At 43.4% G+C, this 16,434-nt stretch overlaps 1 protein-coding gene across 3 annotated transcripts in view; it reads right to left on the bottom strand.

Annotated features, from left to right (window-relative positions):
* The window catches only part of CFAP61 (cilia and flagella associated protein 61), a 1,725,308-nt gene that overhangs the window by 1,485,164 nt on the left and 223,710 nt on the right, over positions 1 to 16,434 (bottom strand). For all 3 annotated transcript variants that reach the window (XM_069234340.1, XM_069234338.1, XM_069234339.1), the window contains exon 7: positions 4,674 to 4,806. In XM_069234340.1, the coding sequence (XP_069090441.1) occupies positions 4,674 to 4,806 (133 nt within the window). The remainder of the gene's footprint in view (positions 1 to 4,673; positions 4,807 to 16,434) is intronic.

Here is a 16,434-nt window from a genome sequence, read left to right as displayed (position 1 = left end):
AGGTTGGGAACCACTGCCATAGACTATTTAGACAGATGAAGTGACAAAACAGCTAAACAGATTTTCATGAACTTTGCAGGAATATAGATTATGATGTGGAAAGGGTCCTTTTTGTTATCTGATGTAAATTGTTTTAGTACTTTTTAAGTAATAAGGGCAATAATCTAATGATATATTGTGCCACGGTACATAGCAAAGACAAAATACAATATTATTGGTTAATGAAAGCACTTACAAAATAAAAAGGCAGCCATAATATTTAGACCACACTTTGTGTTCTGGGTTTGAACGTCAAATACAGCTCAATACTGATTATGTAATCCATAGGAAGAAATGAGGCAATTTAGCACAGTCTGTAAGGTAGGGAAAACTATTTTTGATGCTTCATATATTTTTTTTAAAAGTTCACGGACAACTGCAGTGCTTCATTGAAACTAACTAGGAAATATTGCGGTATCTAGCGAAGTAAAAAAAAAAAAGTATCCTAGAAGACACTGCACAACATGTCACTCCACTCTATGACACACCACTCCACGGTACTTACTGAAATCTAAAAAAAAAAAAAAAATGTATATATGTCAAAAAGCACTGTACGACACCACTCCACACTAAGACACATCACTCAACACTCCACTCCATGACATGCCACTCCCCTAAATGCCCCTCCACGACATGCCACTCTACCCAGCTCCACTCTGTGCTTCTCTAATGTACACCGCTCTATGAAGCGCCTCTCCACTCCAGTCCATTCTATGATATGCCACTCTACTCCACTCCACTGTATGACATATGCCACTCCTCTGTACCACATGCCAATCCACTGTACTCCACTCAATGCCATACCACTCTAAGACATTCTACGACACCGCACTCCACTCTACAACACTGTACACCACAGTAAGACATGCCCCTGTATGACACTCCTCTCTACAACCCGCCGTCCCTCGAGCTGAACATGGACAATACAGAAGTCCTCATCTTTTGGAACAACACCTCACCATGGAATGACACATGGTGGCCTGCGGAACTTGGCCCAACCCTTGCCCTGACAGACCATGCCCACAACCTCTTGGCATCATCTTGGACAGCAAGCTATCTATGAAGCAACAGCTATACACAGTCTCATCTGCCTGCTTCCACACCCTATGCATGCTCAGCAAGATCTTCAGGTGCCTTCCAGTCAATACAAGAAAAACCGTCACATAGGCCCTCATCACCAGCAGGTTGGACTAAAGAACACACTATGTAGAAATCAACGCACGACTCCTGAAGAGACTACAAACAAAACAAAACTCAGCAGCAAGACTCATCCTCCACCTCCCCAGAGAAACCCACATCACACCCCACCGTAAGAAGCTACACTAACTCCCAATCCAGAAGAGGTGCCAGTTCAGGATGTTGACTCACGTGTACATAGCTCTGCACAACATAGGGCCAGCATATATCAGCAAGCACAGGACCTTCCACGAACCAAAGAAGACACTTATGATCCACCTTGCTCTTCCTCACAGATGCCTCATGGGTCCACCCAGCCAACAGAGGACGACACTCTTTCTCTCATCTGGCAGCCAAAGCTTGGAACAACCTTTCCCTGCACCTCAGTACCACCTCATCACTTCACCAACTCAGGAAAGGGCTCAAGACCTAGTTGTTCGAATGAACTGAGCACCACGCAGCACCTAGCAACTCCAGCACCTTGAGCCCCTTACAGGTGATTTGCTGCACTTAACAAATTACTGAATGATTGACTCTACGCCACTCGACACTCCACTGTATGACACACCACCTTACTGTACCACTTGCACTCCACTGTTGGCCACTCTGCTCCATGCCCTTCCACTCTAAGACGGACTACGACACACCACTCTACAATACTGTACTCCACTCTACGCCACTTTGACACTTCACGCCACTCCAGTGTATGACACGCCACTCCACTATAACACGCCATGCCAATTTAAGACACGCCACTACACACGACACTCCATGCCACTGCACTCTACATGCCACTGCACTCTACGACACCCCAATACACACCCCTTCACTCTAAGACACTCTACAACACACCACTAGGCCAACTCTCTATGACACGCCACTCCACGGTGACTACTAAAATCTAAAAAAAACAAAAAACGAAGAAAAAAAAAAAGATATATGACAAAAGACACTGTACAATTTGCTACTTCACTCTACAATACTCTACTTTATGCTCCTCCATTCTACATCAGTCTGCTCCACTTTACGCCACGCCACTGTATGACACTCCTCTCCATACTCAACGCCACTCTATTTTATACTCAACTGTATAGGAGACTGCTCTATGCCACTCCTCTCTACACCACTACACTGTAACACACACTATGACACGCCACTGTAAGACATGCCACTCCACTGCATTCTATGCCTCTTCCTCTCTACAAGACTCTACTTCACCCTATACCACTCAACTACACTGCATGACACGCCACTCCTCAACACTGCACTACACTTTACGACACTCAATGATACTCTACAATACTCCACTTTCTAGCACCTCACTCTATGCCACTCCACTCTACTCTCCTCCAATGAACTATAAGACACTCCACTCGATGACAATCCACTCGACAATTTTGAACACATTTAAAACAAATATATATATAACATATATATATTGGACTTCAATAAAAAACGAAAGGTTGAGGATAAGTTAGAGTTCGAGATTTGCATACAAAACCAACTTAAACTACACAAACATTATACATTTTAAAGTTATAGTAACAACTTAAAATTATAATTTGTGCCCCACCCAATGGCTCATGCACCACAGTACACAGTGTTGTGAACTCGGTACCTAGACTACATTAACTATAACTCATCCCTCTACCATGCAACAATCTTCACATAAATGATGTATTTTGAGATGTCATGAGTGTTGCTATGAATACTATGATTTAACATAGTGTAAGTGATGAAATACAAAAGCATAAAAGTTGCGCATGGAAAGGGGACAATTTTTTTCGGGTACAGGGGTACTCTTACGGTACCTGCCACACAAGCTTCCTCCCTATGGTACTCTGGTACTGTGCAACCTTCCTTAGTGAAGCTTGCGCTTTACCTCTGTATGTTGGGCTTGAAGCCAAGGTACCTCAGGAGAAGGCTGCGCTGGGTTCCGGAGGAGTACTATAGTACCAAACACCTGCTTTTGTATTTCTTTCGGCCTCCCCCACAAATACCCGGGGATCAGGGTGTCCCTACCGTGCCCATTCATATCTTATTTTTAAATCGTTTTCAAGGCAAGGGAACTGAGTCCTGTAAGGGCAGCCACAACAATTTGTTCTGAGTTGTGGCCAGTCAATCAGATCATTCCTTACCATGGGACAGAGATCAGTCTTGCTGTACTTAAATGGTAAACAGGGAAAAAAGAAATCTCTCTGCCAATCATAGGACCCTTAAAAAAAATAAGTTTTGGTATTGCAGGATTCCTGGTATGCTTAACTTTCTAACTCTCTTATGTCCACCCTGGGCAACTCTTTAACCAATATTTTCTATACACAGATTTACACCAAATCACAAAAGGCACGCTTTCTGCGTGAAGTTTTAGCTTTCTGCTAAATTTGGTCCAATTCCAATTGAGCAGTTTTATCTGTATCAGAGAGCAACACCTCCCAACATTAACACAGGATAAAAAAGTTCGTTTTTCACCCCTTCAGACACTCTCTCTTGACCTCCACCTGACGGATCTGTGTGAAACTTTCCATGAAGGAGCTGAAGTGGATGTACTTTTTTTTTTTTTAAAGTTCCTGCAGATTTGTTCAACAGCACCAACATTATTAGCAAAACAATACATTCTTCTTCTTATGAAAACTTTGGTCTCACTTACACAATGGTGACTTCTATTTCATGAACAAAAATAAGATTTAGAGAACTTTGGTTAAACGAGGTCAATAGCCTTTTAATTTTTATTCCATTGCTTTTCTGGTTACATGGCTCTTCTATTGTGTGTGAAGTGGGTCCCAGGGCAGTCGTAAGCTGTACCAGCCCTCCTCCACCCTTCGTTTTTTAGGGTAAAGAAAGCTTAGGACAGGAGACAGCCCTAAACACCCCCTTAAACACCCCCTGGATTGCTAAAGGCACGAGGGCAGAGATGGTAGTCACTCTCTTCTGCCTTGCCCAATGGAAAGGTGCATCAGGGGACTTCATCCCTTCTACCTTGCACAATGGTGGAGCGGGATCTTGGTTTGACCTTCACCTTGCGCAAGGGTGGGAGATCGCCCCATATCCTGCATTGGAAAAGAACAGGGGAGTGTTAAGAGCCCTTTCAATTCGCCTGGCATAGGGGTGGATTATATCTTCAACTCCAATACTTGCCCAAAGATCGGGGACAAAGTATGGAGATATTTAGTGCCCTACACCCCACTTTACCTCAAGGTGTGGGCATTTCGGTACCACAATGCTTGACAAAGGGCACGTAGGGAGATACACTTTTCCCTTCAACCCATCTTGCCCCAGGACAGGAGGCTGTATTGGTTTCCCATTCTCTTCATGTCTAGGGGCTGTATGTTTTTAATTGGCACCCATCCACCCACCTTGCGCAAGGGCAGGAAGGTATAACTTAGCCCCAACCTGATTTAAATAATGTCTTAAACTATTTTTTTTCAGCCACATCCTGTGTTACATTTTGAAAGACTGACCTCCCCGACAACAGCATGATTCTCTTCATCCTGAGCCTCGATCAGTTCAGCAAGGAAGTAGTTTCCATATGTTTCTGTTAGAGTATCATCCTGGCGCATGAAAATTGTAATAAGATCATCATGGTCTCGTACCCTGTAAAACAAAAAAGTCCATGAAATTATAAAAGGTTTACATCTCGTAATACAACATACTGAGACATTTGCTTTTTCAGCGCATCACAAAGAAAAACACATTTAGTTTATATTAGTTCCAAGATTGCATTTCAACGTGTTTTAAATGAATATTTTTTTCAATGCTGCCGCTGCCATACTTTTCTCTCAAGAGCTGTCAGATAGGGTTCTTACACCAGAACTGCAGTAGAAAATCTGACAGTTGGAAGCATCAGTGGGAGAACAGCGGGATAAAAGGCATTCTGATTGGCTAGGGTTTGGATCATAAAAAGATGCGAATAGGTTGGAAAAAATACTGGTTAGTTAATGATCGAGTGATGCTAAAGTATGTACTGCTGTTGGTAAAATGTTCTGGGGGTTCCCAGTCTGGCGACGTGGAAGGATTCAAGCATGTAAATGTATGAAAGGTCCAATGCTGGACAACTGCTAGGATGAGAGTATATTGGTTATGCTAATTCAAATATCAACCGTTAAAAGGAAAGCAAAACCATTTCCCAAAAATACAACACAAAAGACACCGAAATCCTAAGTAAGATAAGAACCATACATTATGTGACCTGGCCACAGTGCCTGTGCCTTTATATCTCACTGAGAATACAAAATTATAGATTAGATTATTTATGAGTCCTATTGCTGTATATGAATCCACGTTTGCACACTAAGGGCCAGATGTATCAAAGGATTTTACACATTCTGTGTCTATGGGAAATTGCGTTGGTACATATGGCCCCAAATGCCCAATTCCTAAAAGGTTTTCAACACTTAAGTAAAATCTAGTAGGCAAAACACAATTTGCAGGGGCACATGTCATTCCTTATTCAAAGGATTAGTAGAACTTACTCCAGTACAATGGAACTGCCTTGAACACAAACCTTTTACCATTAGTACGTTTCTGGGTCTCTTTTGGGAAGAGTTACCCTTAAAAGTTGCTGAAGCCGCATAATCAGGTTGGATGTGGCTATTCGCCAACAATTGGCTGGCAGTTTCCCACTTAGAACCAGCTCATAACTGTCTGCCTTTTATGTGCAGGGCTAATGTATTTTAAGGTGGAAATGAAGGAAGAGACATTCTAAAGTAATTGGTGGAGATGTAGGCAAAATGTTTCTCCACAGCGAGATATCTTTGCCATCAAAAATGCTTCTAAAAACTGGAAATATTAGTTTTCTTCTACACGAAAATACATACGTGAGCAGTCAAGGAAATCGGAGACTGTAACAGATTCCGAGAAGCATTACCAGAAATCTTTGTGAAATCACAAAAAAGTTGTATTTTTTTCTAAAAGTAGGAGGAAGCACCTGGGACACTATCGTTTATGATTGAGGCCCTAAATGATCACACTCTGCCTACTCAATGTGTCTTCTGGTTTTTAGAAACAGTCCAAAAATGCTGCCCACCATATGGATTGTAGCTTCTCAATCAACTTTGAGAGGCAGTCCTATAGATGTAGATGTGTTATGTGCCAGCTTGCGGTCCTGCCGCACGTCAAAGTATGCAGGCTGGCTGATTTTCTCCTGGAACAGGATTCATGGGTGTCACTTTAATGAAATCACAGGAAATGCAAACTGCCCCAGTTCACAGAGCGAGCTGCCCTGCTTTTGTTAGGGAGCTAAGGCGTCTAACGGATCATTCAAAAAATAGAATGAAACTATTATTTTTTAAGTACATTTTTTCAGATACATTGGATAAAAATCTGTGGGTTTCAGAAACCATTAGAGTTCACCAAATAATGCAATTGTTCATGTCTTTCATATCCAGCAGTAAGTTTATTTATGTGACCCCCCCCCCCAACTGCTAATTGTTCTGTAAATCAGGTTTACAGATATGTAGATTTCAGCACAGCTATTTTACATAATAATGCTATTAACTTAATGTCACTGTATTATAAATGTTTACTGCTTTTACGAATCTGGTATTGTATAAAGCTCTTGCCACTTGCTCGTGGTCAAGCTGTAAAAAATATAAATAAATAAACAAATAAAGATAGTTGTGCCCATCAGTAAAGTGTGTTTTCGGCAGTGCAGAAGAAAATCAATTTAGCTCTGCATGACAAGTAGTGTCCAGCAGCTACATCTGTTGGTTTTCACAGGACAGGAATGGTGAACAAAAGGGCCTGTACATCTGCTGATTCTAAATACAGGCAAGATGGGGCATGAGAATAAAAGTCTGAGGAGCCCACAAGCAAAACGATCGCTAAAACGAACACAGGGGTTTCAACTGTAACATCACGTAAATGATGCTCGCCCATCAGTAACCACAGCATCTTCAGCTTGGCAGTGTAACTTGTTACTGTTTGTCTGCAAGATATATGGTCTATGTTAGAGAAAGGTCCATGCAATCCGAGGCCATAAAAACTGCACAGCAGTCCTTTGTGGCAGACTATCCACAGGTCCAGACGTCTACTGAAGAGTTGGTGTTCTTGGTCCAGTATTTATAACCAGTTGTGACTTTAAAGTAGTGAGAAGCTTCTAGAGACATGCCTTTGAAGTACACAGGTGCCCTGCCTTCCTGCCCCGGGCTCCGGACTAACTACAGAAGGAACATGCAGCCCTTTGTGTGGAGGTAGGGCACAACCTATTCAAATGTAAGTGGGGCTGAGTCTAGATCCTCCCTCTCATCCTGCTTGTGAAGGCCCATTCAGTCACACCTAAGCTTCCCATTGTGTGTGGCTAAGAGGAATACACAAAGCCCACCTGCCAACTACACCCAGGCATGTGACCCAGAGACATGCTGACAGCACCTAAAGGCTAAGACAAGAAAATGCCAACTTTCCAAAAGTAGCATTCTCACATTTGTAATTTAAAATCCAACTTTCCCATAAGTTAGGATTTTTCATTACAATTCCAGAGACACCAAACATGAACTGGTAACCAGTTCCAACTTGGAAATTACACTTATAAAATGTAATAAGGTAACTGCATTGTTACCCTATGGGAGATGGCTGTCTTAAAACACATTTAGGAGTTTTCCACTACCAGGACACGTAAAACTTAAAAGTCCATGGCCTAATTTTTAAATACATTGCACCCTGCCATCTGCGCTGTCCGTGGCCTACCCTAGGGGTGACTTAAAAACTAAGTTTTCAGCCTGGCAAAAGGTTTACTTTGCAAGGACAAAATGGCAGTTTAAAACTGCACACACAGAAGCCACAATGGCAGGCCTGAGACATGTTTAAGGGATTCTTAAGTGCGTGGCACAATTAGTGCTGCAGGCCCTCTAGTACCATTTAATGTACAGGCCCTGGGCCCAGGTCGTGCTACTTTACTAGGGACTTAAAAGTAAATTAAATATGCCACTGGGTATAAGTCAGTCTAACATGCTTTAAGGAAAGAGTACAAACACTTTAGCACTGGTTAGCAGTGGTAAAGTGCACTTAGTCCTAAGGTTTGACAGCAAAAAGTTAGGGGTAACCTCGTAAAGGATGCCTGGTCTAACACCTATGTACGAAATGGAGCAAGAAGGTCCTGCTGGGTCACACTTTTACTAATTAAGTCAAACTTCCAAAGTTGAACATAGCAGTGTATTGCTTTTGTACTAGCTCATATTTCGACCCTCTGAGTAGTAAGGTGCACTTTATACAGACTCACAAGAGGCATGTTTCCATTTACTGTGATGAGCTTCTCAGCAATCACTTCATGTGTGACTTAAACATGTATTTCTTATGAAATAATTGAGCTCAAGGTGTAGTAAAAATGGTTCATTTTAGAATACATATTTGGCAGCTTATTCCGAGCTCGCATCAATATGTTTCTTGTTAGACGTGTTTTTCTAGGCATCTCTTCAAAGCCCCTGTTCTGTGAGTAACATTACCATGAGCAGTTAGCAATTTACAGTCTTTAGGAATAAAGCCAGAAAGGCCAATTCATAGCATCTAAGACCAATGACGGTCGTAATGTTAAAAACTCAGTTACAGTTGGCCTATAAGCAAGTAAGTCTCTGCCATAGATATATCGTAAAGCACCCTAGATCTTTTTCAAACAACCCCTTTAAAAAACGGTGGTAAAAGTAAGGACAATCACAGTTCTGCTTTCACTTTGGCCATGCAAAAAGAGGAAAGCCAACTATTAAATGAGTTTTTTTCTCACACTATTTATTACTTTCTGGTAGAGAATACAAGTACAACATATACAAACTTGAGCAACACCATCTCAAACCCTACAGGCACTGGGAAGTTCTTAAAGCTCTGCTCGTCTGTGCCCGGTGAAACATACATCACCAATTTAGTGCAGTTTACCCGGAAACTAAATATTATACCATTTAATTTTTTTCTCTTCAACAATTGTGGAAAAGTTAAGTGTGGATGCCTCACCTATATTAAAAAATTATCTCAATAGAGAGGAAACATGTGAATGGACAGCATCATTCACAAAATCTTTGTCTTTTATTTCGCCAGACGCTCAATCGCAAAGATTCATGGAGATAACATGTATCTTTGTCTCATCCCTCTCTTTATGGCCCACTTTGGACACATTTTCCCATTGCACCTCACACTAGCTGTGACTTCTGAGTACAGTAGACACACCAAGGTGATGCAGGTCCTACCAAACTCAAAGCCTTTCAAATTATCTGTTCAATGCTCAGCCAGAAGAGGATGTGATTTTCTACCCTGGCTCTGTTAGAAGCGGAAGTATCTGTTTTGCCTGAAGGAAATGCAAATACATTCGTCCCCGCATTTCTCTCCCAGTACCTACTAACAGACTACTATTAAGGAAGAAAATTAAACAACTTGACTACACTGGACAATACACAGGTAAGCGAATACCATGCCGTTCTGTTGTGTATATAATACAAAAAGTACGATAAGAATGACTGACATTAATATTACGAAAAATCATCAATCATATATGGTAACAGCACACCAGCTCTGGTTTTTATTAGTCATACGATGTTCTAGCTTAGTGCAGGACCTTTCATATCTATGCACAATTTGGCTGTAATAGTAAAACATGTGAACTATTCTATCCCTCAATTTAATTTTCACTTCTTCAAATGAACAGCATCTTTTCTGGGTTTCAACACCAAAGCATGGATGTAGAGAGATTAGTCTGCTGCTTTAGGTCATCTTCATCTTCCTCCATCCAAGCTAGGCGCTGTAAGCAGCCAGATCTGGTCTCTAACACTGCAGCCTGATTATCACCGCCCATGAGAGGGACTCAGGAGGGTGTCTCAATGACAGCATAAAATATGGTCCCTCCAATTTTATGTCTTTTAACGATTCCTTGGCAGTAAGTAAACAAGGCAAAAACGTCTCTCAAAGGAGGCATCAATCAGATAAGTTGCAATCTACGTGGGAAGGGCTAAGCAAATTCATTGTTTTCTTTCATGATGTGTTTTCCAAATCAGTCAACTTTTTCTTCTGTCATTGTGCCCAAGATACACAGTTCTGCCATGCTACTTGTTTGCTCTTTTGCTCCTTTCCTTTAGACATTCTACCCTGCTTCAATTGTGTCTCCTAATTTTTCAGTTGCCTGTCTCACAACAAGATCATCAAAGTGTCTATCATTTCGGCTGTTTGCACGTTGCCATCTAGAATGACTTGTTTAAGATCCTAGTTAGCACCAGTACTTCACCAACTCCAGAGCCAACACTTCATCTCTGTTTGGTTAATGAACATTAATCTGGTTTCTCCAGTGGAATTGGAGCCCTGGGATTTGACATCTGCATGACATGGACATGCAAGGTGCAGTAAATGTATTTATACAGCGCTTACTACCCCTGATGATGCATTAAAGCACTTATCAGGGAGTAGTTTTCGAGAAAACTCCTGTTGTCAAAGAATGATTGATAATTATTCTGACTGGGGTGGCAGCAGTGGTTGTTAAAAGGATTCTTTTGAAGATTTGTGATGGACAAGGGTCAGAGGGGCAGCCAGCTGACCTGCTTGTTTAGACAAGATCTATAAATTCAGTTGTGTGAAGGAATTCAGAGGATGGGTTAACTTAACTTTGGGGTAGGAATCCTTGGGAAAGGGCTGGTGGTTTCTTTTGATCTACATAGGAATCCATCATGGCTGCTTCGGTTGTGTAATAATTTGGCAGTAATTTCTTGGGAAATAGGATGGCTCCTTCTGTGCATTTAGGTTTACGAAATTCAGTGAGAAGTTTATAAAACTATTTCCACATTTCACATTCTGAATTCTGTTTGAATGATAGCTTGTTAGCTTTTTTGGGAGATTAATTTTCCTGTGTCTGTGTAGTTGAAGTTTGTCGAGTGTTGCTTGTTTTGAGTCAGGTGCGTTGCAGCTTTGCAGTTTGTTTTATCTTTTCTAGGTCTGCATTCATCCAAGGTGCTTGCTTTCTTTTGGCATATTTTGTTTTTTAGTGGAATTGGGAGATTGAATGCTTCCAGGAGCCATTCAGAGATTTTTAACTGAATTTAGTGTATCCAGATCTGTGTTGGATATTAGTTGTGCTTCTAGGTCCTCAAAATTCAGTCTGTTCTAAGGTTGATACATGCTTGTTTTTAAGGTGGACTTAGGTGTAGAGAGTTGTGGTGTCTTGTTTGTGAAAGCTATCAGATGGTGGCCTGACCACAAGATCAGAATACTCATTTGGAAAGTGAGTAGTTCTGGATTACCAAAAATGACAACTAGGATGTGTCCAGCATTGTGTGTGGGTTTGGGGATGAGCTGATGTAGGTTCAATTTGTCTAGATTAATGATGATAGTTCTGGAATGGGTCATACTAGGTTTATCAAACCATATGATTAGGACACCTAGGATGCATAGGTTGGAATTCAGAGGCAGAAGGTCGGAAACTGTGCCTGGAAACTGTGTCTATAAATGTGTCTGGGAATACTGAATTGCTATGTGGTGGTCTGTAAAGGAGAAAGTTACAGGAGAAAGTAGGTGTAGGGTGCATCTGGTGATAAAGGCCTCGCACCCTTGAACGGGAATGTCCCCAGCTTTGGTGATGTAGGAAGCTGGCCTGGTGTGTGGTGGGTAGCTAAGGTACTTACACCTTATACCAGATCCAGGTATCCCCTCTTGGTGAAGTGTAGGCAGTGTCTAGAAGCCAGGCTTCCTAGAGGTAGCTGTGGATGAGCAGCCAAGGCTTATCTAGGAGACATGCAAAGCTCATACAGTACCACTGTAGTCACACAGCACTTACACACATGAAAGAAAACACTCAGTTGCACAAAACGTACTTCATTTTTGGAACACAATACCACAAAGTACTAGAAGGGCAACCCTCCAATAGAAGGTAAATAATACACTAAATATATACGCTAGTAATCAGAAATAGGCATAGAAAAGGTTAGAAACAGTGCAAATAGCAATAACCAATAGTGACCCTAAGGGGAGCCCAAACCATAAACAAAAAAAATGGAATGCAAACACAGGACGCCCATCTAGGTAAGTGGAATGTGTAGAGGGGAGCAGGGAGTACTCTAAAACCACAGAGGTAAGTAACACAGTACCCACCAGCAACCAGGAAAGCAGGAGTAAATCACTGGAATTTCCCCAAACTACTCAAAAGGAGGAAATAGAAGAAAAGAAGACACCCAGACAAGACTGCAAGAAATCAGCGGTGGATTCCTGAAGAAGTCCTGTGGAGAGAAGGGACAAAGTCCAAGAGTCACAGTGAAGTCCAGGAGGAGTAGGAGCTACTACCCACCCAGCTGTCCTTGCAGGAGTTGGCTGATGATGATGAACAGGTCAGCACTGCAGCCCTGGAGCCAGAGAAGAGATCCTGATGGATGCAGAAGATGTCCCACGCTGGAAGGAAGACTGCAGACGGGTGTAGGTGCAGGAATTCTACCAATAAGCCATGGCAAAGGCAAACTCGCAGTTGGTGGAAAAGTGGTGCTGTCAGGGACCAGCAAGGCCCAGGACGACTCAACCCATGAGGGGGAGTCACAGGGGACCCTCAGCATCACAAAGAGTCCACAGGAGCAGAGGCAGCACCCACATGACCGGGACACAGAAGTCGCAGGACCCCACGCAGCACTACAGGGATCCCACGCAGCAGGAGAACCACACAGAGGGCTGTGCGTTGCCGGAAGGAGTGCTGGGAACTGGAGCTACACGTCACCTTAAGATCTCTTGGAGGAGATGAAAACAAGCCTTGGCAGCTGCAAGATATGCCGTGCATGGGGGTACTGTCCTGCGTGAGAAGGCACGGGCTTACCTCCACCAAAGTTGGACAGCTGGCAGAGAGGACAAAGAGGACTACTCTTGACCACTACCCGTGATGCGGGATCCAGGCAACTCAAGATGAGGGAAGATTCACGTAGCCGGTCATCATTGCAGAGGGTGCCTTCGGATGCAGGGGAGTGACGCATTCACTCCAAGGGAGATTCTTTCTTCCTTCTTGCTTCTTGGTGCAGACTGAAGGCTTGCCGCCCACAAAGGGTGCACAGCCGGGGAAATGTTGCAGTTGCTGGAAGGAGCAGGAGAAAATGTTACAGAGTAGAGTTGTTGCTGTAGCTTGTAGGTTCCTGTGAAGTACAGTTGCAGTTCCAGTGGCCAGAAGACGAAGTAATTGTTGCAGAGGATTCCTGCTGGAGTCTTGCATGTTGAATCTGAGGACCCACCCAAGAGAGAGACACTAAATAGCCTTGGTCACCTAACCAGGTAAGTAGCTATCAGGAGGGGGCTCTGATGTCACCTGCCTGACCTGGCCACTCAGATGCTCCCAGAGTTCCCTCTCAACCTTGGAAACAAGATGGCAGAACCCAAGGACCCACTGGAGGAGCTCTGAGCACCACCTCTGGGGTGGTGATGGACAGGGGGGTGGTCACTCCCCTTTCCATTGTCCAGTTTCGCTCCAGATCAGAGACTGGGGGTCCCTGAACAGGTGTGGACTGGTTTATGCACAGAGGGCACCAAATGTGCCCCTCAAAGCATACCAGTGGCTTGGGGAGGCTACCCCTCCCACGTCAGTCACACCTATTTCCAAAGGGAGAGGGTGCTATCTCTCTCTCAAAGGAAATCCTTTGTTCTGCCTTCCTGGGTTTGATCAGATCAAGAAAGACAGAAACCTCTCTGAGGGGACGCAGCAGCTTAGGCGGCCCGGAAAACCCTGTAAGACTGGTAGTAGCAATGCTGGGGGTCTTCTAAGGAGCCCCTAGAGTGCATGGAATCATACTTCCAATACTTGCAACAGTATTGGGGTATGAGTCTGACATGTTTGATACCAAACATGCCCAGGTTCGGAGTTCCCATTATGTAGCTGGACATAAATAGTGACCTATGTCCAGTAAACGCATAAAATGGCATCCCCGCACTCAAAGTCCAGGAAAATGGGCCTGGAATTTGTGGGGGCACCTCTGCTAGTGCAGGGGTGCTCTCACACTCGGATACCTGCACCCTGCCCTCTGAGCTGAAGGCCTGCCATACAGGTGACTTACCGTGACCTGGTGCAGTGACCTGTAGTGAAAGGGAACATGCACTCTTCCACGCAGACTGCAATGGCTGGCCTGCAGAACACTTTGCATGGGCTCCTTATGAGTGGCATAATACCTGCTGCAGCCCGTAGGGATCACCTGGTACCCCAATGCCCTGGGTACCTAGGTACCATACACTAGGGACTTACATGGGGGCACCAGCCACCAAATGTGGGGTGAAAAAGGTTCCAGCAACCAAGTTTGCAAGGCGAGAGCATGATCACTAGGGTCCTGGTTTGCAGGATCCCAGTGAACACAGTCAAACACACTGACAAACAGGCAAAAAGTGGGGGTAACCATGCTAGAAAGAGGTTACTTTCCTAGAGGTGAGATTTAATGTTTCCTTGAATATAACAACTAGTCCACTTCCTCTTTTGCCTATGCTATTATGTGTGAGAGTTTGATAGCCTAGAGGGACCACTTCACGCAGTATTAGTGCCATGTCATCCCCCAACCATGATTCAGTTATGAAGAGCAAGACAGGTTGTGTGTCTGTGAGTAGGTCATAAATGGAGTGCTGTTTTTTTTTTTTTTAGAAAGGGATTGTGCATTTATTAGAAGCAATTTAGAGATTCTGTTTTGATGGTTCTCAGAAATTATTTACTGGAACAGTGTGTAGTATCCTTTGGGCTTGTAGTAGGTGAACTATTGGTGATGTTGTTAACTGTACTGGAATACTAATGGTATTTGCCTGTAACGTTGTCCTCGTTCAACAGGCTTAAAAGTCCTTTTGTTGAGGTGGTGGGGATAGTGTTAACAGTGGAGTGGATGGCTGTGCAGTTTTTTTATGGTGTAGTTTTGTTGTATAATAGACAAGGAGATGGAAAGTTGTGAACAGGGGTGTGGTGTTTATGTTGTTTGCGTATGTTGAGGGTGGAAGGTGTGTGTGAGGTGTGGTGGTGGAGCATGTGGGTCATGTTCTAATCTAAGGCTCTAAATTATGCAATAGATGAACGGTGAGTGGAAGAGTATTGTGTATTTGAGGAGTTTATGTTTGGTGTTGTAAATGTTTGAAAATGTGTGTGCAAAGTTGGTGTAGGATGTGTATTATTTGTGTGGGCATGAGGGCGGGAGGACGTATTTGTATTTTGTGATGGAAGGTGGTATGAACTTGTGTGTGTGATGTTTGGTTTTTGTGGAGTAGTCCTATGTGATACTGGTGTAGTCAGTGTGTGTGCTCCCACCCTTAGCCCCAGGGTTAAAAGCACTAGATCTTGTGACCTTGCACCACTAGGAACTCTAGCCCTAACCAATCAGAACCCTAAACCCTAGAGCTAATGGGATTCCAGACCCTATTAACCACTTACATCCCTAGCAAACAATCAAAGCCCAGACCCTAAGTCCTAAGTCCAATAAACCCTATACCTAGGAACCAATCAGAACTATAGCTCTATCAGCCCATCAGAACCCAGTCCCTAACTCCAATAAAAACCCTGCCTCTAAGGGACCAATCAGAACATCGGATGCTATAACCAATAACAAACCTACTTGAAAGCATGTGCCCTTACACTTCAGAGGCTATGCAGGTATTAGGGGAAGGCAGAGGTGTGATTAAGTGATCTATGGGCCAATCAGTAAAGCAGAAACTGGTGTGCAGGGGGGGCTCGGGACTGCTCCTGAGCACAGAAACTCCTTGGATTCAGACAGGTCTGATACACACTTTGCAAGCCTTGTTCAATGCTGCAGGTAAGGCCCAAACGTAAAACGATTAAGTATTGCTCTTCGCACGCTTAAAAACCTAGTTTTTATAGTGAAAAATGGGCTCTACATACACTTTATAAAGAGAATTTCCAACCATAAAAACAGGCTGAGTGGTCTTTTAAAAACTCAGTAAAAGGTGTTTTTGTCTTTTTAGATTCTAGATGGGAGGGGGGGGGGGAGTTAAGAGGATTTGCCTGCTAGTATCCTTAGCATAGTTTCGGGGTAAAAAGGAAAGAAATTTAAACAGACCCGCAGTGAAAAAATTGCGGTTTTACTATGAAATTGCACTGCATAGAGTGTGTGCTCCTACCGCCTTTGCTTTGAGCTCATTATCTGGGCTGTTTGGGCCTCACAAATGCTCGGACTACAAAATGGAGGTGTCTGCCTTGAACTTCACTCCACAATTTCAAGGGGCTGTGCAGGTATTAGGGGAGGGCAGAGGCCTGGCCAGGCACCCAGTGGGCCAATCAGTAAATATTTCATCCTCATTCCACGTCTTGCTGCT

The sequence above is a fragment of the Pleurodeles waltl genome, chromosome 5, assembly GCF_031143425.1.
Source record: "Pleurodeles waltl isolate 20211129_DDA chromosome 5, aPleWal1.hap1.20221129, whole genome shotgun sequence".
Lineage (NCBI taxonomy): Eukaryota > Metazoa > Chordata > Amphibia > Caudata > Salamandridae > Pleurodeles > Pleurodeles waltl.
The sequence above is the reverse complement of the archived record's forward strand: the minus strand, read 5'-3'. Positions and strand labels throughout refer to the sequence as shown.